We start from the raw sequence: 24425 nt of genomic DNA, 5'->3' as shown, positions 1-24425 counted from the left end.
GGAAGCTATTTCATTGAAAAAAGGTTTTGGCAAGAACACTGGGAATTGCTGCAGAGTCTTTCAGAGTGACATTATGAGAGGATCTTGGTTCTTTGGGACCTTTTATTGCATGGAACATCTTATGAAATACTCTGTTTGAAGGGCCAAAGCAAAATGTTACCAAAGCAATTACCTAACAATTTTATATGTCCACTGGCTGTCCATTTGGACCAGTAGGAAATAAGCTACGTATGGGGCAGGAGAAAGAGAAAGTACGTTCTGCAAATGCAGTACAGAGACAAATGTTAAAGTAGGTCAGATGGTAATGTAACATCAAATGGAAAGGCATTAGCTCTTAAATATTAAATTCTATTAAAATAATTTAAATTTTTATTTTTGAAGCAGAGAAATATGCTGCAAAATGGGATGATTAATATTTGAAGTACCTATTCTTACTACAGACCCATCTTTTCTTCTGCATCAGTGGCATTTTATTTGCTTTTGCCCAATAATTAATGCAATTGGATTTTCATCAGTAGTGAAGAACAGAATCAAGTTTGTGAAGCTACCGAAATATGCAAATACTTGTAAGCCTTCAAGTAGACCCTAAAACCCCTTTGATACACTGCTGTGTTTATACTTACCCACGGGACTGGTCTGGGCATTGCGTTCAGTGTATTTCCCAATCCTGTGCCTCTTCTGAACTTGCCATTTTGAACCCTGGATTTCTGCAGGCAGCTCTGTTGCCACTGGCTGGCACCCCCAAAATCCGCAGGCTGACCCTCCTGCTGGAGGAGTGGAAGCAGCGGATTGTGACGAGGTCAGAGGACAAGCGGGTGTTGCTGTCAGTGCTAAAAGTGCGGTGCAGGCAGTGCTGCGTGTTTAACTGGAAGGTCTCTGCTGGATTTAAAAGGCTCCAGGTGAGAAGAGCATGATCAATAATTACAAATATTAAAAGTGGTGCCTTCTTTTACTTTCCTACCTTTTTTTCCCCTTCCTTCTTTGCCTACAGGACACGAAGCATCTGAATCCCCCAGACAACTGCTCATGCATTTACATTTTGATTTGCTTGGTTTATAGCAGGATTGTTCCAGCTTTTGGGAGGGGCAGCTATCAAAGATGTACAGGCACTGCCATTGTGTTTTATTATTCCAGTCCTTTTTTTCCTGTGAATGTAGGTGGGAGTTTTTCAGTGGGTTGGTTGTGTGGTTTTTTACTTTCTCTTTCCTCTAAGAATTTATAACCCTTTTATTGTCAGTCTTCAATCATTTTTGATAGATCAATATATTTACTTCAGTGATGGTTCATCCTACAGTTGTGCTTGTATTACTTTTTTTGCTTTGTTTATAGCAGTTATGAATAGATTCAGTGGGTTGTACCTCTGCTCTACCTCTGTAGTTGTGTGAGGATCAAGTTGCTTGAACTTGCCTCAATACCTTTTATATTTAGAGGGAATATTGTTTACTTTGGTCTGTGTTAAAATCTACTAGATTTTCTTTTTTTTCTAGGTAGACTAAGCAATGGAAAATGTCATTTTTGTTTCAGAAATGTTCTACTCAGAAATCTTAAGTACAACTGCTATTTCATGTATGCTCAACTATTTTGAGGAAAGGGCTCTAGGAAACTGCTCCATCCGACTCCAGAGATCCAGAGGATTTGGGGAGTAAAATAGCAAAGTGGTGTTGAATGATAACATTGACTCAAAAATGAGGCAGGTCTATGGGAGTCCTTCAGTCTTTAGCCAAGTAGCTGTTACTGAGGCAGAGGGGAGAAATTCTTGAGCCTACATCTCACTCATGTCCCCAGGCAGCCAGATATGGGCTTGAGACATCTGCTTAATGCAGTTGTGAAGAGAACTCAAAGGTGTGCAATGCAGATGCAGTGCCAGCACCAGTGTGACAGGCTGCACTCTAGCTGGGTGTCAGTAGAAGGTGGTAGGTGAACAGGACCTGCTGGTGAAGGTGAAAGGATATGCCTGTGGAAGAGAGGGTTAATGCACTCTTCAGTCCTTGAGGATTTGGGTTGCTTCACAATACCGTGATGCATATGCTATTTGTTATGCCATTGCCCCTTTCTACCCCCACAAAAAAGAGAGCAGCAAAAGAAGTGTGTTTGTTACAACATGGTAAATGCAAAAGAGGTCAACTAGGCAGTGCTTTTACTAATACTAGTGTTTGAAACATGATCTGTATCTTCTGACTACACATTAAATATGGGGGGAAAAAAATCCCTGAACGTGCATGAATTTCAGGGAAGTTTAATAATTAAAACCAGGTGAGTGTATTAGCTGTTTGTAGGATGTTATCCCCATAGTTACCTTACCAGAGCTGTATACATCCTGGATTTTGGTACATTCATTTTTCGGCTGAAATATTTTGACATGTTATGAAACTTGTGACTCAACTACCTCTCAGCAGTGTGTTGTCCATTTGTAACAGCAGACTTTCCTGGAAGTCATTACTTTGGAGTGCCATTGTCAGCTGTACACATCACTCCTGCTCTTCTTGTCCTTTGTGGTGCAGAATTGCTCACTAATGTTAGTGAGGATGTTACTGCTGATACACAAGCTATCAGGTTTTTCCATTCTTTTCTTTCTCTTCTATCCCTGTTGAATTGCAGTTTCCTTTGTCTTCTGCGTGGTGCACTGAAAGAGGTTGAGAAATTTATCATGGTTATTTTTAATGGGTTTTTAAAGTCCAGCACGACACAGATTGAATTGATTCAGGAAAATTTCCTGGAGCTGTACTGTTTCACTATTAAAAATATTTTTATCATTGCAATTTTCCTGTAAGAAAATACATCTATTTTTTTCCTTCTAGCCCATAACAAAGCCCTGCTTTCTAATGTTTCCACATGGTCAGATATTAGCCATTTCCCTAGATAATTTAGGTTGGTCATGTGTACTGCTAGCGTTTTTATTGTAAAGAATTCTGCTAGTGGTTTCATGATAAATGCATAAAGCACTGGGAAATTACTTTTATTTGGCTTAGTGTACATTTAATAATGCATTAACAAAATAAATGGTTTTGTGTGTGTGTGTAGATCCTAAGAATGTATAGAAAAGTACATGCTTCTATAGGTAAAAAATTATTCTTTCCTGTGTGTATGTTGTATGCTGTAACATAAAAAAAGTACATTCCCAGGAGTAGGTGGTTACCATCTATTTTTTTTCTTTGTTTCGACATGTGGGTTTTTTTCAGGCAGATTGTGAAAGGAAAGTGAGTCCCAGTGACTGTCCCTCTGATGGCCAGTCTGGCAAATCTTTCCTTCCCTGAGTTGGGCTGTCTGTTGTTGGCTGGGATGTGTGTCGATATCACACGCAAACCAAATGAGTGGGTTGCCCATTGCTTCCCACTCATGAAACCCTGCTTTCATTTGCTTAAACTTTGGGTAATTTCAGGCTAGTAACTGTGACCAAGTCAAAGTGTCATTTCTTATTCTACAGGACAGTCTATGTATGTGTAGTTACACAAAATTGAATTTGTCTTACTCCTTCTGTTATGTTTATGATGTAAAAAAAAATCCAGTCTATTTAGTCTAACCTGTTATTGAAGAATTAAAATATTCTAATATTAAGACTATTATTTCATAAATGAGTGCATCTGCATTAACATAAGCAGAGCAAAGGAATTAAGAGAGGTGGCAAACAATGTAATGTAACTCTCTAATTGATTTAAGATCAAAATGCCAGTAAGAAGGAGTAGACTGAAAGACAATTATTTACGTGTTTATTTTAAGTACATTCAAAAATAAAATATTGTATCATCCACCACTGCTGATCCTATTTACAGGAGGCAGATGAGCTGTCTTGACTATAAAGAAATGAAAGATAAAGTGCAGAATTAAAACAAGCAGAAACAGCCTACTGATTTTGAATGCCTCTGTTGTCAATGCTGCTTTTGAAGATTTGTATGAGGAGGACATGACTTTTCAGCAGGTGGAGATACTCAGTGTTTCCCGAAAGCCTTTTCTTTCCTTCAGGGCTAAAATGGGTAACCAAAGCTGGAGAAGTGAAAAACTCCAGTCGCAGTTGAGTTCTGGCCATGATAAGTGAAGTATACGTGAGATGAAGGTTGCAGAAATGCAGAGTTGTAGATGGCTTTTCAGTGTACCCTGGTGTCAGGTCTCAGGGAGGAAAAATAATACAAACCTCAATTTTGTCATGGTCAGAAATGCTTTATGAGAGGCAGAAGTCAGATCACACGGTTTTGTTTTAGTCATCCTGAACTGTGTTTGCTTATATGAAGTTTAGTGATGGGCATGTAAGCAACAACTTTATTACACTTGTGCTTTTATTATACTCAACCTGTTTTATCACTTGCTGTATCTTGTGATGTCATAGTATCACAAATTATATTTAAATCCTTTGACCTCCTTCCTGTTTTGTTTTCTCCGTATGGTCACACATATGTTCTCCTCCTTTTGTCCCCTGTACCCAAATTTTTCTTGGATCCTGCCCCGTGTCACACACATGCTGCCCTGCTTTCTGGGACACTGAGAGTCCTCCTTGGCTTCACAGCCACCTGTTCAGATAGGTCCCCCATACTTGGCTAGAAAGCAGCCCTGCACTGCAGACCCCTCTTCTCTGTGTTCTCTCAGTTATGTTATTCGATGTAGCATCACAGTCCTGTCCCTCATCTTCTTCAAGTGCACTGCTCTGTCTCCATTTATCTTGTACGAAATGGCTGTAGCTGTGCCAGGGTAATGCTGCCTGTTGTTTCCCAGAAATTGCTTACCTGCCTGTCAAGGGAAACTGCTTAGAGCTCCTGACTAGAAATCAGGATAAACACTCAACAGATTCCTCTCCTTCCCAGTGTGGGGGAAAAAAACCACCACAACAAAACAAAACAAAACCAAAAACAAACAACCCCCCCCCCACACAAAACCAAATAAAAACCCAACATCAACAACAACAACAACAAAAAAAAAACAACCAAAATGAGAAGAGGTTACTCTTCTTTTTAGACCAAGTAACATTGTCTACTTATCCTCCTCAGCCATATTGTAGATTTTTTCTTTTCACTGCATCACTGCACTGATCAAAATAGGTGGCAATGTTGAATACAAATAATAGACTCACACAAATCCATACAAATGAACACTGTGTTCATAACAGTAAGTAAAGTTTGGAGACACAGAAAGTTTGTTGTCTCCCAGAGGTAGCCTTTCCTAGAAATGATATTCCAGTGTTCTGGAAATAGTAGCCTGATGGTTTTTCCCTTAGGATATGGCAAAAGAGTACTTTGGTAGTGAATTAGGTGCAAGGGATGAGACTGCTCTCACGCTGCATCTCAAAAAACAGCAGAAAGGCCAAGCACAGAAATATGCTGAAACCCACAGGAAACGCCTGCTGCACCATCACATGAGGTCAGTCAGGCATAGTGCGCTTTAGTGAGTGCAGACAAAACAAGCTTTGGTGAAAATGTCACAGTCTAAACACGGGTAACAAAACACAGACTAATACAGTCCAAGCTTGGTGGGAAACACCATGGGAAAAGTTTTAGAAACCTTCTTCTGGCGCTCTTACTGAGGTGAAGAGCTGTGAGCACTTTGTGTCGCCCGGTTGTGATAGCACCACACACCCTAGACGGGAGGGGAGCAACTGGTTTCTTGTTAATATCACAGTACTTCTCGTTTCCAGCAGCATCCTATAAAAGCAGTACCCTATTTACAGCTTTCATTTCGCATTAATGAAGTGGAATACTGATGCAGCTAATCAACACTAGCGGTATGATGCAAGCATGCGGAGTGGCGGTGGTGGTGGCAATCATCTTAGCCCAGTTGGCAGGATAAAAATAACCCCTGCCAGCCCTGGGAAGCAGCAGCTCCCTGGCTGTGGAGGAGCACAGCCCAGGACCCCGTGGCTGTGCACTGCAGTGGAGCCCAGCTTCTGCTGCAGCCCACGCGAACCAAGAAAAGGAACAATTCTGTTATCCCTGTCCATTTTGCTGAATCCCTTTTGCTGATTCTCTTCCCAGCCTCTGGACATGGGCATGAGTTTTTGTACTTAGATCTGGAATCAGATTTCCTTCAAAAACCAAATGGACATAGATTGCTAAGTATGCTTGTATAATTCAGATGTGGGGTTTTTTTCCTCTTCATGGCACTTTGTGAGCTTAATTTAATCTCTGTCATTTCTTATATGTGGGTAAATGTCATCTACTTCATTTCATGAATGAATTAACACAGCCATGCAGAGTCTGTGTCTCCTGTGCTGCTCACTTGGAAGGGGGAAGGGATTAGTAAATGTGTGTGACACCCTCAAGTTGCTAAACTCTGGGGTTAGAGATGCCCAGAAATAGATCTCTTTTGTACCCTGGTGTAAGATACTTGAAAGACTCTACCAGCTCTGTACCTTTTAATGGCCCTAATCAGCCCTCCTTCCTATTGTCAACCCTAAATATACTACTTTGATACCACAAGTCTCTTACTGCACCTGATGAGGGAGGATTTCCTTTAAAAATAGCTGTGCTTTTAGTGGTGGGGAGAATATAAATAATCCCAGAATTTTCTTCCTTTTTTTGATACTTCCTTAAGCATGTCAGAAAGCAAGAGGCCTTTTGGCAAGGTGCAAGTCTGAGATAGCACAGAGGTTGTTGGTATGTAGAAGATAGCATTTTTAATCCCAGGTATGTGGACAAAGAGGTGGATGTAGCCGTACAGAGCGGCGCAAAAAGTGTGCGCGAGCATCTTATGTTACATGGTATTTTTAATACAGTCAGGAATTAAATTAAGAGTTCCATGTGCTTATTTTAAAGCTTTCACGACATGAAAAGAAATGTAGTTCATCAAAAAAGGAAATGAGGAACAATTTATTCTTAAATAGAAATCACTGTGGCCATGTCTTTTTTTTTTTTTTTCCCCATGAATTTACACAATGAGTTGGATTAGTCTCTGGCTGAGGTGTGTGTGTGTGTGTGTTGGCAGAGCTGTGCTTTGAAACTTTTTTCCATTCTTGAGACTGCTCAGTGCTACTGGGGTTTCATTTTCATGTGCAGTAAGTTCACCTGTTTCTAGGCTGTTGTGGTTTTGAAGCATTGTCTTCTTTTTCTTAAGTGGTAGTGTGTTTCCCAGTTCTCTAATCTGAAGATACTCAGTTTGTAAATGCTTTATAAAAGCAGTCCAGGAAGGCACCTGGCCAGCTAGAGTCACAACCTGGGAAGCAGGACAAATGGCACAGCTGTTAGGTCTGAACTTTCCTGAAGAAAGCTGACACAGGATTTCCAGGTGTACGTGGCAGCTGAGAAGCTCTGTTCTCACAGGGTGAAAACAGAAAAAAAAAAAAAGAAAAGGGAAAAAAAAAAAGGAAAAAAAAAAAAAAGAAGATGATGGCTGGCAATTCCTTTCTCCGTACCTGCCTGTCCCCCAGTCCCTCAGATGGAAAATGGAGGACATAGTTTGTTTTCCCCACTGTTCGTCACTCCAGATTATTTAAATTGTAGGCTCCACAGGCCTAGAACAAGCTTTCTACTTATGTATATCTCCTGTCAAATTAGGGCATGGGGACCTTGGCGGCCTCTAGCTGCTAATATAACACAAATAATAATGGGACTCATGGTACTTGACAAATTTGTCCTGCTCCTTTCCTCTCAGCCCAAAATAACCCTTTCTGTGAAGATGGTGTTTGGACTTTGCAGCTGTTCATTATTTATCGCTTAGTCCGACCACATCTGAACTGGCTGTGAGCACTGAAAGGGGACAGTGCTCATGACAAATCAGTTTGCTCTGAAATAATTAAGTAAGTAATGCCAGGCTTCAGTGCTATTTTAAACAAGCAGTGTGCTGTTCCTTTTTACATTTCTCTGCCTGCAATTAATAGGTATTGCTAAACAAAAGAGGCAGAGTGATCGAGGAATTTCTTTTAAGGAAATATCTCCTAAGAAAATTAACCTTTCCCCCTGTATCTGTATATGTTTACATACCTCTCCTTCCCCTTCCCACCTTTTTCCTTTGTTCATTGTTCTTCTCTGAGGAAGATAAAGATAATAAAATATCCTATTTTCATATGGCTTTGCAGATGATCTTTGATTACTTTGCCAGACCACAGCATAGAAAACAAAGCCTTGTTTATCGTCTAACAGCATGTATATATTTTATGATTAATATGATGTGTTTATAATACATGGGACTGATAATAGATAGGGAGATCAAAGTCTTCTGTGAATTGACAGCAGCACTATAAACAAGGTGAAAGGGTTGCAGGTGTTTCCCACATGGGTGTTATACAAAAACATATGGCCCTTTGCCATGAGGTAATATACGTGCTCTTACCTTTTCCTGCACAACAAGGCAACATTGCTGTGAGTGCATCGGGGGCTCAGGATCTGAGGGATGCTGTCAGCAGCTGATGACCATGCAGTGTTTTTAGGATGATCTTGGGAGTGCAGAAAAGATAATGCTAGACTGGGCTCTCAAATTAGAAGTAGCTGATTATCTGCTACATTGTCTGAGAAAGGAAATCTGCATTCTGGGGGAGTCCCTGGCAAACCTTGGGAAAGAAGATGACATGCTTGGGTGTTGCTGTGGCCACGGCAGGCACTAGGTGTAGTTTCAGACACCTAGGCCACATCTCTGCAGCCAGCAATGGTGGTGCATGAGCAGAAAACATTGCTAGATTGATTTTTATTCTTGTAGATAAAAAAAAAAAAAAAGATGCATTGTAAGGAGGACTACAACATCCTGGGTGAAACCTGAATGCAAGGCAGTAGTCTCTGCCCTTGTCGTTAATTGCCTTAAGAGTGGTGCTTCTCTGATCTTATGAACCAAATTGTTGCAGTGCGTATCTATTGCCTCTTTAGTTGTTAAAACACTTTGGATGAAGATTAATTCATTTTGTTCAATATCCTGTAACCTAACCATCTCCTTGACCTGTGAGCCCTTTGGTAACCTTTGGCTTTTCCATAACTTCTGGGAACAGATCCATGCCTTCTGTTGAACACTTGTGAAAAACTTTTGCCAGGCCCTCCTGAGGATGATGCAACACAGGACTTCCTGCTTCTGCCCCGGCAACCTGGTAGGGCAATGGCTCCTGATCTGCGCTCTCATTTGCTGGAGGAAGCTGACACTGTCTTTGTGCCATTAATAGACTGGTGCCAGGTTTTTCCTGTCTCACCTTCCAATGGAGCTAAAGCTACTGGTCCAAAAGGTGGAATTTTTTCTCTATTTTGCGCAGCTGCGGTTTAAACTGAAATATAATAGAAATTTCCCCAACAACATAACTTAAATAACTGAGGCCTTATCTACACAGGAAAATTGCCTTTGTGCATGGGTGATGAAATATATTTTTACTGGTATGGCAGTAAATGTTTCCACAAGTGTTTTGACGTGGACAGAGTTGCATCACCCTGAGGATGCCAGACTACATACATGTGTTCTTGCTTCTCTGCAGGAGTGAGCTAGGTAGTCCCAAGCATTTGCATTATCCCCTGAATGCCCTACATGGAAACAGTACAAAGTGTTGGGTCAAGCAGTGTAATGGTACTGTAGCTAACGGTAGGACTTTTGCATGTGAATGAGCCACGTGAAAAGATTAATCCAAGAAAAGTTAATAAAAAGTGCTGTCCTAAATTATTCATGAATCCATTTGCAATGCAGTTGCCCAGAGGCTTTTGTTTTTCTCAAACTCTTATTTATTAAAATCTGACAAGAATATCAGGTTTTGCTCAATAATAAATCTATGTGAGATTGGTGATATCCTTATGTAGTAATACAGAATCAAAATGAAGTTACATGGCAGGGGTGAACTATGTTATTTACTTGGGAAGAACAGATTATTGTTCAGGAGGATTTTATCTTTTACATACTATTTTGAAAAAGAAGTGAAAAAAAAACCCCAAAATGCCTAGGTAGGAGATAATCTCTTGGCATGTGACTGAAGCCTTGATTCTGCAAAGGATTTTAAATATGTTAAAACTCAGTTAAGCATCTTTCTGGTGGCTTTGCAGGTTCCGAGCTTCCGTCGGCTAAATTAAATAGCTCAGATGATCTTGTTTCATGCTTAGTTCTACCTGTCCTTTTTCCTTAACTTGAGGGGAAGATCATGTAAGTCATGCTTCTAGCCTGTGGATCTTGAATTCCAAAGCATGTCCATACACACACTCTTCTTTTTGTGTCCTAGAAAAGGTTAGAGAGATCATATACAGAAAGCAGGAGAATGGAAAAAAACCAGGAAGAAAGCCTTTGCTGTTTGGGATACAATAAGAGATGGTGGTATGTGCTTTACAGCAGTCATTCCTTACAAACGGGCAGAACTTTGCTTAAATAGCAATTTAAGATTTTTTTTTCCAGAATTTTCAACTTATTGGTCTTTTTTCCCTTCTTCTCCTTCTCTGCCCTAATTTATAACTGGATAAGGAAAGGAAAAGCAGGTGCTTATAGCTAGAAAGTTAGAGAAGAGTAAATAAAAAAGAAAGAGGTTAGCGGTGGAAGCAGAACTGGGAGTTCGGGTGACTGGTCTGAGTTGGAGGATGATGAATAGATTTGTTTGCATAAGCTTGGCTTGTGAATCACTTTCTCATAAAAGCAGCTTGAGTAGGAGATGCTCCTGTCCCAAATTTTTAGTCCTGAATGCTTTCAAGCACAAAGTGCGCTGTGACATAAAGACTCCTGCTGTGACTGCTGGCCTGTTATTCCATTGGACAGGAGCTGGACCTCTGCAGCTTCCCAGGTTTGAAATAAATTAGAAGTGTGTCTCTCTTACACACACAAGCTTTGCATGATGTATCATGTGGTGCTTCTTCCTGGTCAGAGTTAGGCTATCTGGGTAGACATAATCAGCTTCTGATTATGATTTGGAATCTAGTGTCAGGAAATTGGTTCCTATAAAAAGCTGTGTGTTGCAGGACCATCAGTCACTAACCATTAAATGTGACAAGGAACTTGATAAACTTGGAGAGAGGAAGAGAAAAGCAAAGTATGAGCATGAGAGGTCAATATTCGTGGCTGAGAGCTTGCTTTGTCTCTTTGATGCCAGAAAAACTTTACAAAGTACATGCAGAAGGTGCACGTAGGGCATTATCCTCTTTTGCCAAAGTCTGTGATCAAAGCCCTCTTTAAAATGAGGCCTCAGCTCTTTTGTATGCACCTATTGGGATTCTGAATAAAAGTTTGATCGTTAACAGACAGCTATTTTCCTGTGGTCGAACAAACTGGGAGGGGTGAAAAAGGTTTACCTTCACAGACCACACCACCCACATCTAAGGTTTGAGTAGAGCCTGTGGATTGCATTTGGGAAATAAAAGTTTCCTCTGGAAAACCCACCAGAGAAGAAAAGATGATATCTTTCTTCCTGAAGAAAATTGTGTTCTTACTTTTCTTCGCCATTTGTTTGTTATGAGTTTTGGTGGTAGGGGGGTCAAGGTGGTCTGTGAAACCTTGCTTTGGAATCAAGATATTTGTCTGATTTGTTTGCCCTTGGAGAAACTGGGCTGCTGCAGCTTCATTGCCATGGGAACCTCTAGTTACTATATTTAATTCAGCCCAGGGTTTGCTTGTCTATTCAGTTGCTGCAATGTAGACAGGTGATAAGCAATATATTGATACCAAGCTATATCACACAAAAATGATTAGGCACAGATATTACCATGGTTTTGCAGCATCTGTGGTGTTGCTCTTGTGTTCTGTTATGAGCTGCCTATCCCTCCTGTGCCTGCCTCCAACCTCTTCTTCCTTTCTCCTGGTGGAGGAAAGACAGCACCACCTGAATAATCTTTCTGGTCCAGCAATCAACAAAGGTAGGGACTGCAAGCAACCTCTACTTGCTGGTGGTGCTTCTTCCTCCGCTGGCAGACCAGTCAAGCAGGAAGTGCCTGTGGGCCTTGGAGGGAAGGGTGCTGGAGAAGGGAGCTCTGCACCCCTAGGAGTTGTGGTGTTGGGTTGGGTCCCAGTACCTCTGCAGCTTCCAGAACAGTGGGAAGACATGCAAGGACATACCATGGCTGCACAAGATCAAATTAAACTGGGAGCAGGGAGATAGAGGGTGTACAGGCAGAGACACCTCTATTACCTATTCTTCTTCTAAAGCTTTAATAATTTCCTTAGACATGGTGAACACTTTTTTTTTTCCTTTTTCTTCCCCCCCCCCCTTCTTGCCCCCCCCCCATTGCTATAACGTATGGTTCATATGGTATCTCTTATGCCCATGATTATGCAGAGCCTGAGGTCTGAGATGCACACAGTTCCAGTGCTAGTAGAAGCGGTGGAAGTGTGTCTTTATTGCAGTCACGCTGCGGGGGACTTCTGGAAATACTCATTGTAGACAAGGCTTTGCCATCATGTGGCTAACTGCAGGAAAATCTTTTTTGTAGGTCTTCAAGGATTATTTGGGTTGTTGGTTGCTAATGTTTTGCTTCTCTATTGTTTGGTTTAGTGATACTACGTCACTTTGTACAGCATTCAGGGTATGCATAGAGTGTACAAATCTTTACATTAAAATGTTGGATGAGTACTGATTAATCAGTAAAAGATTTTAAGCTGTTTCCTTTAAATTCCAGGAGCATGCATCTTAATTTAATTGTTGAGAGGACTGGGGAAAAATACTGCTTACCAAAGGGAATATGTTTTCTGTGATATTTGATCATGGCAAGTATTTTCAAGCAAAAAGAGCTCTTTTAGGGAAGGAGATGGTTCTCTGTTGTCATTCTCTGCTAAAATGACTCTTTCTTTGTAGGTATTACATTGGTCGCCAGATGTTTGTGGTGGTCTCCTCACCAGACATGATCCAGCAAATCTTAGTGACAGACTTCAGTAACTTCACCAACAGAACTGTAAGTACACAAAAACGTTGGCTTTGTGGATGAAGGTGATAGCGCTGCTAATTTGAGAGCAGACCAAAAGTGGCTACAAGGAAGTTGGAAATAGAGAGACAGAAATGTACAGTGTGGTGTACAACAAGACTTTAGGCTGTATACAGTCAGTATATACATTGAGTCTAAGACTTGTTACCAGAACACTCTGAAAATGAAAGGGAATGTCCTTATAAGAGATACACTGCAATGTGATGAAGCACCAGATGGATATTGAAAAGAGAGGGTTTCAATATCCAGTTTTGCCAGTGACTTCCTGTGAAATCCTGGGAAATTCACTTCCTAGCTCTCTCCCTCAGTTCTCAGTCAGCAACAGGGAGTTGGTATTATTTGCCTTTTCCCATCCATGATCTGTTTTGTGCTTTTAGACTTTATAGGGCAGGAGAAGTCTGCCTAGGACAAGGATATGCCTCTCACAGTCATTGTATATTACTTAATCATACTTACCACTCTGAAAATAATAAATAGCAAAGAAGGAAGTTGGACTTAGCAAGAACTTATACATATGCTGTTGGTTACAAACTTGCATATTGAAAAGCTCTTTTTCAAGCACTGGTTAGAACAAATAATGAGAGGCAATGTCCAGAGGGGATAGTAAAGATTTCCAGGAGTTGCTCAGCATTTTATGAAGAAATACTGTCACTGTGATCACTTGCTGCCTCAGTGCCACTTATTCCCATGTTTCCCTCTGGCCCTCTTATATGCTCAAACCTTCTCAAATAAACTCACATGTATTCTGGAGGGTTGTTTGTGCCCTTGGGGAAAATTTCATCTCTGATCAACTGTCTGTCTCCTCTGCCCCTCTGATCCTCTCTGCAACAAGATAATCTGTTTGCAGACTGCTTGTCTTCTTTGCTTGCTTCTTTTGGTACATGAGGTTCCTCTTGCGACTACCTGTACCTTATTTAATAACTACTTGTACCAGTTGTCCTCCATTCTCCCCACAAGTCACACCTGAATGTATTAATCTATTCTTAGGCTTCTTAGGCTGAAACTGTGTGTGACAAGGGTCTTTTCTCCATTTTCTCTATACTTGAAGAAGTTTCCCAACCCTTCCTTTCTTCCACTGCAAGCAGAAATCCTATTTCTTCCTTTCTATGACTTTCCCATGCTTTTCTCATGTATATTTGATACTAATAGACTGTATTCACTATTCCTAGCAGTGGCTAGTAACCACATGACACCTCCTTGAAATTAGAGGGCATTCCTTTGAGAGTAATCTCAGAGATTTGTTCTGCTTTTAATTATAGTCAGCCTTATCATTGGAATATACCTGTCTCTGTATTACCACCCTTCTCAGCTAGCGAAAATTTTCTTCTTCAGGCTTTTTGTGCTCAGACTTTTATCTTTCTTGTGGTTGTATGTCCATCTGTCATGGGCATTCGTGTTCCTCTCTAACATTAAGGTAGGTAGGTCGTCATTGTAGCCAGTCTCTCCCTCTCCTCCTCTCTTTCCTTTTTGTTTTCTTCAGCAGGGATCTGTGAGGTATAGCTGTCTCTGTAGGGTTATATCTTGCCCTTATCAAGTGACTGTCACCTGAATCATTTGTGGCTTTTCTGTACAACATCCAGCTTTATCGATGAGGGACTGAGACATAGACTGAGTGGCATCCCTACCACTAACCAGAAAGCCTGTGACAGATGAGAAATTTAACTCTTAGCCTGCCCTTTAGAAAAATTAACAGTTTCTGACCTATGCAGTATTGCTATTTCTGGCTTGCTTAATCCCTGTGAGTCTAATTCAAATGAACTTGCTTCATCTTACATGCTTCTGTCTAATTGTTCTATGATCATTTCACATACTACAATCTTTGATCATTGTTTCTCACTTTCCACTTTGTTCCCTGCTTTTTCTAGCCATTACTTTTCACTTACTGAGGATAAGCAACCCTCTCTTTTTGGGTCCTCCCACATTTAACTTGTGGATCTTTTTCCCCTCTGGAGTTTTCACAGTGGAAGCTCTGTCTCCTGTTTAATTTGCAATCAGCTGTCTGGGTGAAGTGTTAGGATATCCTGTACATTAACTGTTCCACATGAAAATAAATAATGATGGTATGTAACAAAAGCCAGTGGAATTTATCCAGGTGTGATTTGGGTTTTATGCAAATAGTGGTTGAAAGGTGAGGTGAGAAAAGTGCTTTCCAAGTAATAGAATTCTTTCTTCTCACATTGTCTGAATAAATGTTGTTTTAAGACTCTTAATAGGGTTGCTTCTGTTAGTATATTTTTAAATTAGTCAAAGCAAGCTCCTCTACTTTAAGTGAGGGTTTCTATTTGCTAGTGGAGAATTCAAAACACGAAATAGATCCCACTACCTTATTTTACCAGTCCTTTCCCAATTGTTTACTGAAAAGTGGTTATAGAATTTATTTTGAAGTCAGTGCTATTCAAAAACCTAGGCTAATGTATTTCAGTCCAGACATGGCACATGCTTAATATTTCAACTCAAACCCTTTTTTTAGCTTAAGAGCGTCAGCCTTTTAGAGTAAGAACGAAAGTGGGTAAGGCTACTACAGGCCTCAGAAAAACACACATACACTTTTATTCCCCACCTCTCCACATGCCTAAACCAAGATTGTACTTCATCCTCCAGATGTGAGAGTTGTCAGTTTTAGCAATTGTATGTTAACAAAGTGTCACTGCAATTCAGGATGTGGTTCTAATTCTAGAAGTGAAGTGAGGAAAAAGTTTATGTTTCATGTTTATTTTGCTACTATTCCAATTAATTTTAGAATATGCATGTATTCAGTTTAGAGATGATTATTGTGAAGAGTTGCAAATAGTGGATGTACTTGATAGACAGAAGCCAATAAGATGATGGCTCAGTTAACTCAGCTTTTATTAAAGGTGTTTGTAATGTGATGTCATGCCTTTGATTGCTTGTGAGAAGAATGACCTTAATCTGGGATTGTGCATTTATGGACTACTTGCTAGGAAGTCATCAGAAGGCCTTTATGGAATCAGAGTGGTTTTAATCTGCTGAGAGGATTCTTTTGGATGCATCTCTTGTCCTTTCCTCACATCCAGAGAGACCTGGACTATTTGCACACTTTTCTCACATTGAATCTGCCTGCTCACTGATTATATAGACAAAGCAGGCCTTCCATGTGAACACAAGCCAAACTACTCTTCATTTTATTCAGTTATGTTTCCCTTTGATATTATAGATTTCACATCTTTACTATTAATATCTTTTGAATATTGCTGTAAAAAGTCTTTTAGGTTCCCTTGCTATCTTCTTTTATTTCTGAATTGCTGATTAGTAATTCTTGCAACAGAAATGTATGGTGACTGCAGATCAAATCTGCATTAAGGTTCACATCCTTCTAGAACATGCAACCAAATCTAGCATACAGGCTGTTATTGCCCTGTAGGCATGGGATATGTGTATTAATTGTATAATCACAGAAGACAGTCATGACATTCTACTTTCCCACTTAATTTTGCCTCAATTAAAGTAAGCATTGTAGCAATTTAAAACGAAAAATGTCTACTGTAATATACCTTCATACTTGAGGCATATGAAGCCTTTCCCCTATGTTTTTAATTATAGTTGAAGAAGAAAATATGAAAATGAGTTTATAGACATTCTGCCAAAAAAATATGGAATTAATTTTAATTTAGGTTAATCATGGAAACCTCAGCCAGCGTTTTAGGCAAGGCTATGCTGCAGTAAATGATACCTTTTTCTCACAACTGTGTTGTCTCTTGAATGGAAGTTTCCTTTTAAGAGCGCTAGGACCATTTTTAACTACATTATGGTGTTGCAAGTGAGATAGGATTATGATGTTTGTTGCATTCTGCCAGGTGGGATAACGATACATAATCTGTTTTGAGATTGTTTTTAGTTTCTGCGTTGTAAATTTATTTTTCAATAAGTACTTGAGAACCATGAAAGTGTACTTTCAGAAATGTAGGAGCAGAATGTTAAGGTGGAACAATGTGAAGAGAAACATTACCTCATATATAATTCAAATAATTCAGAAGCTGTATGTCAAAATATTTGCTAAAAATGTGGATCACGAGCCCTAAGACAAAGGTAAGTACTGGCTAGTGCAGGTTTGCCAGGCTGCTGAAGTTCGTGTTCTGCCAGGATTCATGTGGCTATCACAAGTGGTCTGAATAAAAAATCTACACCCATTACAATAGCTGTAGGAAAACATCACTGTTTTCTCTTCAGGAGTTTTGCTGCTACAGTGGAAAAAGTAATAATAGATTAACAGCAAACAATAATGAAGTTGTAAAAGAACAAAAAAGTAGCAAGAATGTTGATAAAATATGGCAGTACAAATTCCTTGTATCCCTCCTGAAGGAAAAGCAAGTTACCTGAGCTTCTTTTCTTTTTGCTTGTCTTATCCTTCTAGTTCATCCACATGAGATCTGATTGCTCTTTTCACTTGTAGAATTTGTCTGTTACACTAAGCTGTTTGCTTCATCTTTATTTTGGTAGATCAGTAGAGCTTCAGGCTTACCTATGCTATTAAACAAATAAAATACAACCACAAAGTAGGAAGGATGCTATTTTTTGCATCTTGTTCAGTTGTGGTCCAGGATGTCTAATATACTCCTGAATTAGCTGTTCTTTCTGGTCTCACACTAGGGGGGAAGAAAAAGTGTCTTCATATTATTGTATCAAAAGATCTATCCAAATTTGATATAAGAGGCCCTCCAGAGGTCCCTTCCAAACTCAACCAACCTATAATTCTGTGGATTTTGGTTCAGGTCCTCAGTCAGCATAAATCAACGTACTTCTATTAACTTTAGATGACTGTACACTGGCTGATAGTGATTATGTGTCTCCAGAGCAGGACTGGGATGTACAACTGACTTCAAACAACTCGGTGTGGTGCCTCAGGAACTGACTTGTGTGCCTCTGTGCTCTTGGTCTTCTGCAAGTAAAAGATCACTTGCATGTCTTGTGCAAGATCTTACTTGATTTTTAAAGAACAGGCATCAGCCCCACAGTGCTGTCTTTCAGTAAGCAGTGCTAATGCAGTTGTGTATCCAAACCCAGAGCCTGATCCAGCCCTGATCCGGGGCTAGGCTCTTTCTTCAGTATCTCTCTCACAAATACAGTTTTTATTTTGAAAAATGAACCCACTAGCATACTCATTTGGAGACATGTAATGTAAAAATAGTTAAGGCATGAAAAATTGTGTACTGTTGCCAAAAGACACATATACATGCTGACTTGACCCTGTACCCTTGGTTGTTTGGTTTAGAAATGTTTCTTTTCTTCAGATGAAACTTCCTAGGATTATTTCCGGGTGTGTCAATGCTATCGTCGTCATCCCTTTCATGTGAATTTCTTAGTTTATTTAGAAATTGTTGTTGTAAAGTCCAATGAACTCACTTTGTAAACAGATGATGAATGAGCTTTGCTGTAAGCTTACCTTCGTGTGGTGGTTTGGAGCACTAGTAACACACAGTGTGACAGCGGGTAAGCCAATACTTGGAAAATGATTCAAACAAATGAGAAAAAATGATAAATGTATATTAAACAAGGTCTTAATTTTCCTGCCCTTTAAAATGACTGTTCAGTGGAGTGGTTTAGTAGACAAGTGATGTTCTGGTGCATGCAAATACTTTGATTGTGATATTTAGTTTTGAAAAGTTCTGGGGTTTTGTGGCTGCAGAGAGAAGGAATGTGCTTTAAATTTGTTAGACTGCCTCAATCTGTTTAGATGTTTTTTTTCATTTTTCCATCTCTTAATTTTGTTTCATCTTAGTTTTTTTTTAGATGCACATGTATTGATTTGGGGTCTCTTTGTGATTTGAGGAGAGACTGAATCTCTACTCCTCACTGGAGTGTTGTAGACATCAGCTGTGCTATATCTTATTGTGGAATCTTCACAAAATGTGCCTCTTTGTACATGCCATGGTGACATTTCGGTTCGCGATGCCGCAAAGCCGTCACACCTGATGGCAGGCCATGCCTTGACCATCTAGTTGTTTGTGATACAGAGCTGTGATGTTCTTCCCTCCCTGACTTTTTAGGACTAACCCAAACATCGGTCCTGCCACATGTACAACAAGCCTTGGTCTCATTACCTAAGAATATTTGGTGCTTCCAAAAATCATTCTGTGCCTTACAAGGATAAGTAAAAAGGTGTCCAAGCAATGAATTTTTTGCTTAGCAGTTTTCTACAGCTTTTAGATCATAGTTGTTTTAAAATCTTGGCTGGTACAGCATCAGTATAGAAAAAGAATTATGTTAGCAGGGAATGCATTTGACTATATAGCACTTATCTGTTTAACATTAATTTGTTTGACCGTGTATTTGTGGGTGCTGTTGTACAGCCATGTAAGCCCAGATGTCTGAGTGATTTTCCAGTGCCATTCTATGCCAGGAAGCTGAGAAAGGGCTCTTATCCTTGTTTTGACCTGATGGTTCAGGAGCACTGAGGCTCAACCACCATAATGATGTATCGGCTTGCTTTCCCAAGTGAGTTTCCATGGCTGTCCTCTAGACATGCTAGAGTACCTTTCTAGCTTTGTCCATATACATGCAACTATTTTCCTGCCTTCTGTACCTGGTAAAATAGCTTTTAATTCTGGATTTCTTTTTTCTTTCCTCTTTTTTGCTTTCAGAGCTTGCACGTTAATTTTTCTGAGCAATTAAATTCAGTTTGGTTTAAATGTTTTAAAGTAGCAGTGCATATGCTTGCAATAGAAACTTGAAAATTAAAATAATAAATTTTGAGAGGGTCATTTCTTTCACACTATGTAAGTCTTTTTATGCATGCACAACAAATCGCCCCTTATTCCCCATATGCTGAAGCTAATAGCAGAAAACTAATGTTCTCAAATGATCACTGCTGTTGACTGTAAAATTAATCAGACTTTGGCTTCAGTTACCCTTAAAGAAAGAACTGATGTATTAGTAGACCATTCTGTGAACCACCTGACCCTCTGAATCCCAGTGAGATGAAGTCTGGTTTTGTGATTAGGGCTCCAGGTCGGGATTTAGGAGCTCTGAGCTCAGTTTTTGGCTTTGCTGCAGAATTCTTGTGTTCACAAGGGCAAAGCATTTAGGAAGTGCTTTGTCACCTTAATACATGTAAAAGACTATATTGGGAATTTCCAGCTGAACAGTATCATTAGCAAATGTTAGTGCTTTAGGACTGATGGCAATGGATTGGGATTTGGTTTATCTGTTAATTCAAGTAGTTGTGGTGGGAGGGTTTTTTGTTTGTTCTTAAAAGAAGCTTCAGAAATATAGATTAAAAAGTTTTAATGAAAAGCTCCTTTTTTTTTTCTTTTTAAGTATGTTTCTATTTTGAAGTATTAAAAAAACCACTAAAGTAGAATAGTTAATATTATCAGATTTAATTGGATGTATTTGAGTATTATCATCTCTCAAGCTTGTAATTTTTATTTGTCATTCTAATTCAGAACAGGAAACCAAGTGAAATCTCTGTCCTGCAAAATGGGAAAGCTCACCTGTACTTACCTTGAAATACTTGGCACGTGCTTCTGCTGACCACTTGTCCTGATCCCAGCCACGACAGGTCGAATTTTTTGTGATAATTTTTTGTGATAGCCAGGTAGGGGCATGGCCAGAACCCATAGGTTATTCTGTATCACCTCATGGTTTTGGGGACAGGGGAAAGGGATGCTTTTCTGGGGAACCATACGGTGTTGTCTGTTGCCAGGGAGTTTCCCTGTGAATAATTTCTTTTCTTGTACCCTCTGTCAGTGTTGTTGCTACTGTTCATTTTCTCATCTCATTACTATTTCCAGTATTTGTTCTCCTCTCAACCCACGATCTTTGCCTTTTTGCCTTGAATTCTCCTCTTCATCCTCCTGCAGGGAGGAGGGGAGGGAAAGTGGGGGAGCGAGAGAGTGACAGTGTGGTTTGCAGAGTCTCAGTGGGGGCACTGAACTGGGGAGTACCATTCCTAAACCACGACACCACTATCAATAATAAGATGGTAGCATTTCCTTACTTCTATTCACATTCTTCTCATTTAATTCAGTGGGCCATGACTGTGTATATACATAAGTATGTTTATTCATAGTCTGCCCAGAATTAGGATATTCCCTTAAATAGGAGACTTTGTTTTTCACTGTGCCTCTCATGGAAAAGATGGTGAAACCTCATTGCAGTCTACAATTTCCTCATGAGGGGAAAAGGAGGGGCAAGTACTGGTCTCTTCTCTGTGGTGACCGGTGACAGGGCCCAAGGGAATGGCCTGAAGTTGTGTCAGGGGAGGTTTAGGTTGGATATAAGAAAAAGGTTTTCCCCCAGAGGGTGACTGGGCACTAGAATAGGCTCCCCAAGGATGTGGTCACAGCACCAAGCCTGACACTGTTCAAGAAGCATTTGGACAATGCTCTCAGGCACATGGTGTGATTCTTGGGGATGATCCTGTGCAAGGCTAAGGATTGGAATCAACAATCCTTTTGGGTCCCTCCTAACTCACTGTGATTCTTTGATTGACACACATTTAAGTATTTGATAAAGACTTCTGAAAGTTTAGGAAGATATAAATAAAAATGGGTTAGAGTACCACTGAACAGCTTACAAGCAATCAGTCTTTGAACACTGACTTTAGCAAAGTCCAATTATCTAAAGGATGGTCCTGTTGACTGACTTGGAGAGGCGCTCTAGCTGACAACGTATTTCCTCTGAGCGATGACTGAGGTAGTTTGCGGTTTGGGGAAGGTTTCCTGTGTTGTTGTGACTGGAGGAAGCTCTCAGCATATCCCCAGCAGTGGTGGCAAGGCTGTAGCAGGGCTTTTGAGAAAGCCACACTTCTATTGAGGCTGCTGGGTTAACTGGCTACTGTATTGTTGTCCAGGTAGGTCATGTGAATTTGTTTGCTTGAGATTTATGGATCTCTAATTGAGTAAGTAAACACTAATATTTGTCACACTTCCGGGTAAGATGCAAATAAAACTGGCTGCTACCTTTTGTATGAAGGGCTAGCAGTAGTGGTGAAAACAGATGGGTTACAAACAGATGGAATACAAAATAAAAACTTTCCACTTTTTCTCTTTTCTAGACATGCGTTGTCTATTTTCAGATGCTACAGGCCATAAACCTTGGCAATACAAAAGCAATGCAACTGACTGTAAGGAGACTAGAAGACTTCAAAACAAGTTTCCTCTTTCCTTGCCCCCATTAAGAAACGATGAATCAGCAGGTTGAGACCACAGCTGAGGTTGAGATGTACGGTCCTCTTATTTTTTTCAGGAGTTAATATGAAATGAGTTATTTTTCAGCATGGGTCTAAGTATTTGAATCTATCCCTGAGTCTTTCTCTGGTTTATTAATGGGCTGTAGTGCTGCCATCACCATGGTATCCTGCTACCTCTTCCCCTGTGTAGACTGCAAAACTGCATGTTGGGGAAATTTACATTTTTAATTCTCCGCTCTCCATGCCTATACTTATAAAGATGGTTTGTGGAACCATGGGAGAACACAAACGCAAGGACAGTCTCGTATCGAGAAATGACAGGGGTTGATGTGTTGTTTTGTTCATTTTTAGCACTCTTTCTCTGTGCTATTATACTGCAGCCATCATTGGTTCAGTACCTGCTCCTAGGTAGACACCAGATGGATTACGTACTTACAGCACTAATGATAGTGCCTGATAATGTGTGCAAATCTCCCTTTCACTGCTTGTTCAAGGCAGTTAAGAAATACTGAATACAGCTGTACATAATTACGCTTCTTTTGAAACTAAATCAGCCTGTGAAATTTCTGTTCCTGGAAAATGGTCAAAATTAGTCAATAAAAAACCAACAAAACAAACAAACAACAAAACCCCAAACCCTTTGCAAGTACTTAGTTAGTGGTATATTATGACGTTCTGTTTCTTAAATGCAAGGCTTCCCTGCCAACTCTATTGAGACCTAAAGTGTGTGTGTGTGAGGGGGTGAATACTGCATAATGAAACTACAAAAAGGTGGTTTTGCTGCAGGTGTAGGAAGATGCTGATTTGACAATATGCTGTGCATATGCACTTGTTTATGCCATCAGAAGTTTGTGTAGGACTAACTATGCATGTGTCTTAATATGTTGCAGGTACATGAAGGGCCACTCACTCTTTCTACCCACTCCCTGTTTCTTTTACATGTTTCTTTGAGTTACTATAAGATCAGCTTTTGAAATTATCTATTTTGGCATGTTTATCCTCACCTCTTTTTTCTTTATTTGCAAAATTTTCCTTTCTAAACAACTGAAGAAAACAAGATCAGAGTTTTATAAGCTTTTGCCTTCCCTTCCCCCAGTTTTTCTCCCGTTGAAACTTGCCAATCACTTTTAAAGCCTACATTGGGCTTTTCTGCAGCACAGGAGATATCATTAAGGCTTTAAACCCACTAATGAGGGAAATGTGCGCTGCTTGAAGGCTCCTGCAATATTAACTACATCCAATTATGTTAGGTAAACGTATGAGTATAGTCAAAACAGGATGAAAGCATATCTTTCTATTCAGGCCAAAAGCAGTCTTCTGAGCCAATCTTTCATCAAACTTACATTGGCTATTTATTTACTGGGTTTGCAGCACTTTTTTTTTTTAATACTGAATAATAATGCTGAAGACAAGCAACACTTACAGGCAGGAAAGGACTATCTATTCCTAGGGCTCTGTTCCTTATTTAAAGAACATGTTTTACCGCTGGATAATATATGTGAAATCTTAAGTCTGATGAATATTTCCTCCTGTTTAAATACAGCATTGCTTCCTTATCTAATCCTGTCCTTAGTTGACTGTGTTGTGAGTAGGTGGATAGAGATGTAGTTTGTGCTGGTCTTTGCTGGTTCTGACCTTTGATTTCTGTTGATTTGTTGTTTTTTTTAAAGGGAAATTAACTTATCCTACTTCTTGGGACGTATACTGTAAGAATATTTTTTCTGAAGCTTATTCGGTCTGATAGCCCAGGTTTTTAACAGTCCCTCGTTTCTGTCTTCTGATACTGTTACTTGACAGTAGCAGATTGGTTGTTTTGTTTACAATTTTCTCACTTTTCTCTATTCTTGACATACCGTAGAGTGTCATGTCCTTTGATTCCTGTCTTTCCCAGGCTGCTTTTGTTTAGAAGAGTAATTAGTTTGTCACTTGTTCCAGAATTGACATAGACTCAGATCACAACACTTGAGTTGGCCTTTTCTACATGCTTGAGCAATCAGAGTTCAGACCCAGCACTTTGCTTTGTTTCCATGTCTTTAACCACATTTGGAGGTAACTCAGCTGCTCCTGTACAAAAAGTCCGTTTGAAGCATCTGATGATAGGTGAACCGCCTCAGGTCTATGCAAGTCATGTTTCACAGCACAGGGAAGTGATTTACATGTACATACCTAGAAGCCTGGAAGTTCAGCACTGGAGTGGATGTGACATGGCAATAAATGATATTTGAATGGTTGTCATGTATCATGCCTAAGATCTGTGTAGCCTTGTTGAGTGTCCTCTTTCAGAGGTGGCCAGCAGCAGAGTTCAGAAAACAGCAGGACAGACAGTGACAGTAATCTCCCTTCTGGCTTATCTGCCCAGCCTCCAGCAACCAGTGCTGTGGTGACTTACAGTGCCAGAGGTTGCATCTGAGCATCATTTCTCCCATTGGCTCCAAATCTGTTCCTACTCTACCCTATTTTGAACCCTTTCTATTAACTGTTGTGCCAGCAGGTGAATTTTT

General features: G+C 40.0%; 1 protein-coding gene across 4 annotated transcripts in view; it reads left to right on the top strand.

The window, feature by feature from the left end:
* TBXAS1 (thromboxane A synthase 1) overlaps positions 1-24425 on the top strand; it is a 242668-nt gene that overhangs the window by 102342 nt on the left and 115901 nt on the right. For 3 of the 4 annotated variants that reach the window (XM_027881146.1, XM_027881147.1, XM_027881148.1), the window contains one exon: positions 12647-12743. In XM_027881146.1, coding sequence (XP_027736947.1) covers positions 12647-12743 — 97 coding nt within the window. Of the gene's footprint in view, positions 1-11502; positions 11712-12646; positions 12744-24425 lie in introns of those variants that run through there. The other variant, XM_027881149.1, reaches the window with a different exon arrangement.

Source organism: Empidonax traillii, unplaced genomic scaffold, assembly GCF_003031625.1.
Source record: "Empidonax traillii isolate 1590-97213 ecotype Southwest subspecies unplaced genomic scaffold, ASM303162v1 scaffold84:size2688230, whole genome shotgun sequence".
In the NCBI taxonomy this organism is placed as follows: Eukaryota; Metazoa; Chordata; class Aves; order Passeriformes; family Tyrannidae; genus Empidonax; species Empidonax traillii.
The sequence above is the reverse complement of the archived record's forward strand: the minus strand, read 5'-3'. Positions and strand labels throughout refer to the sequence as shown.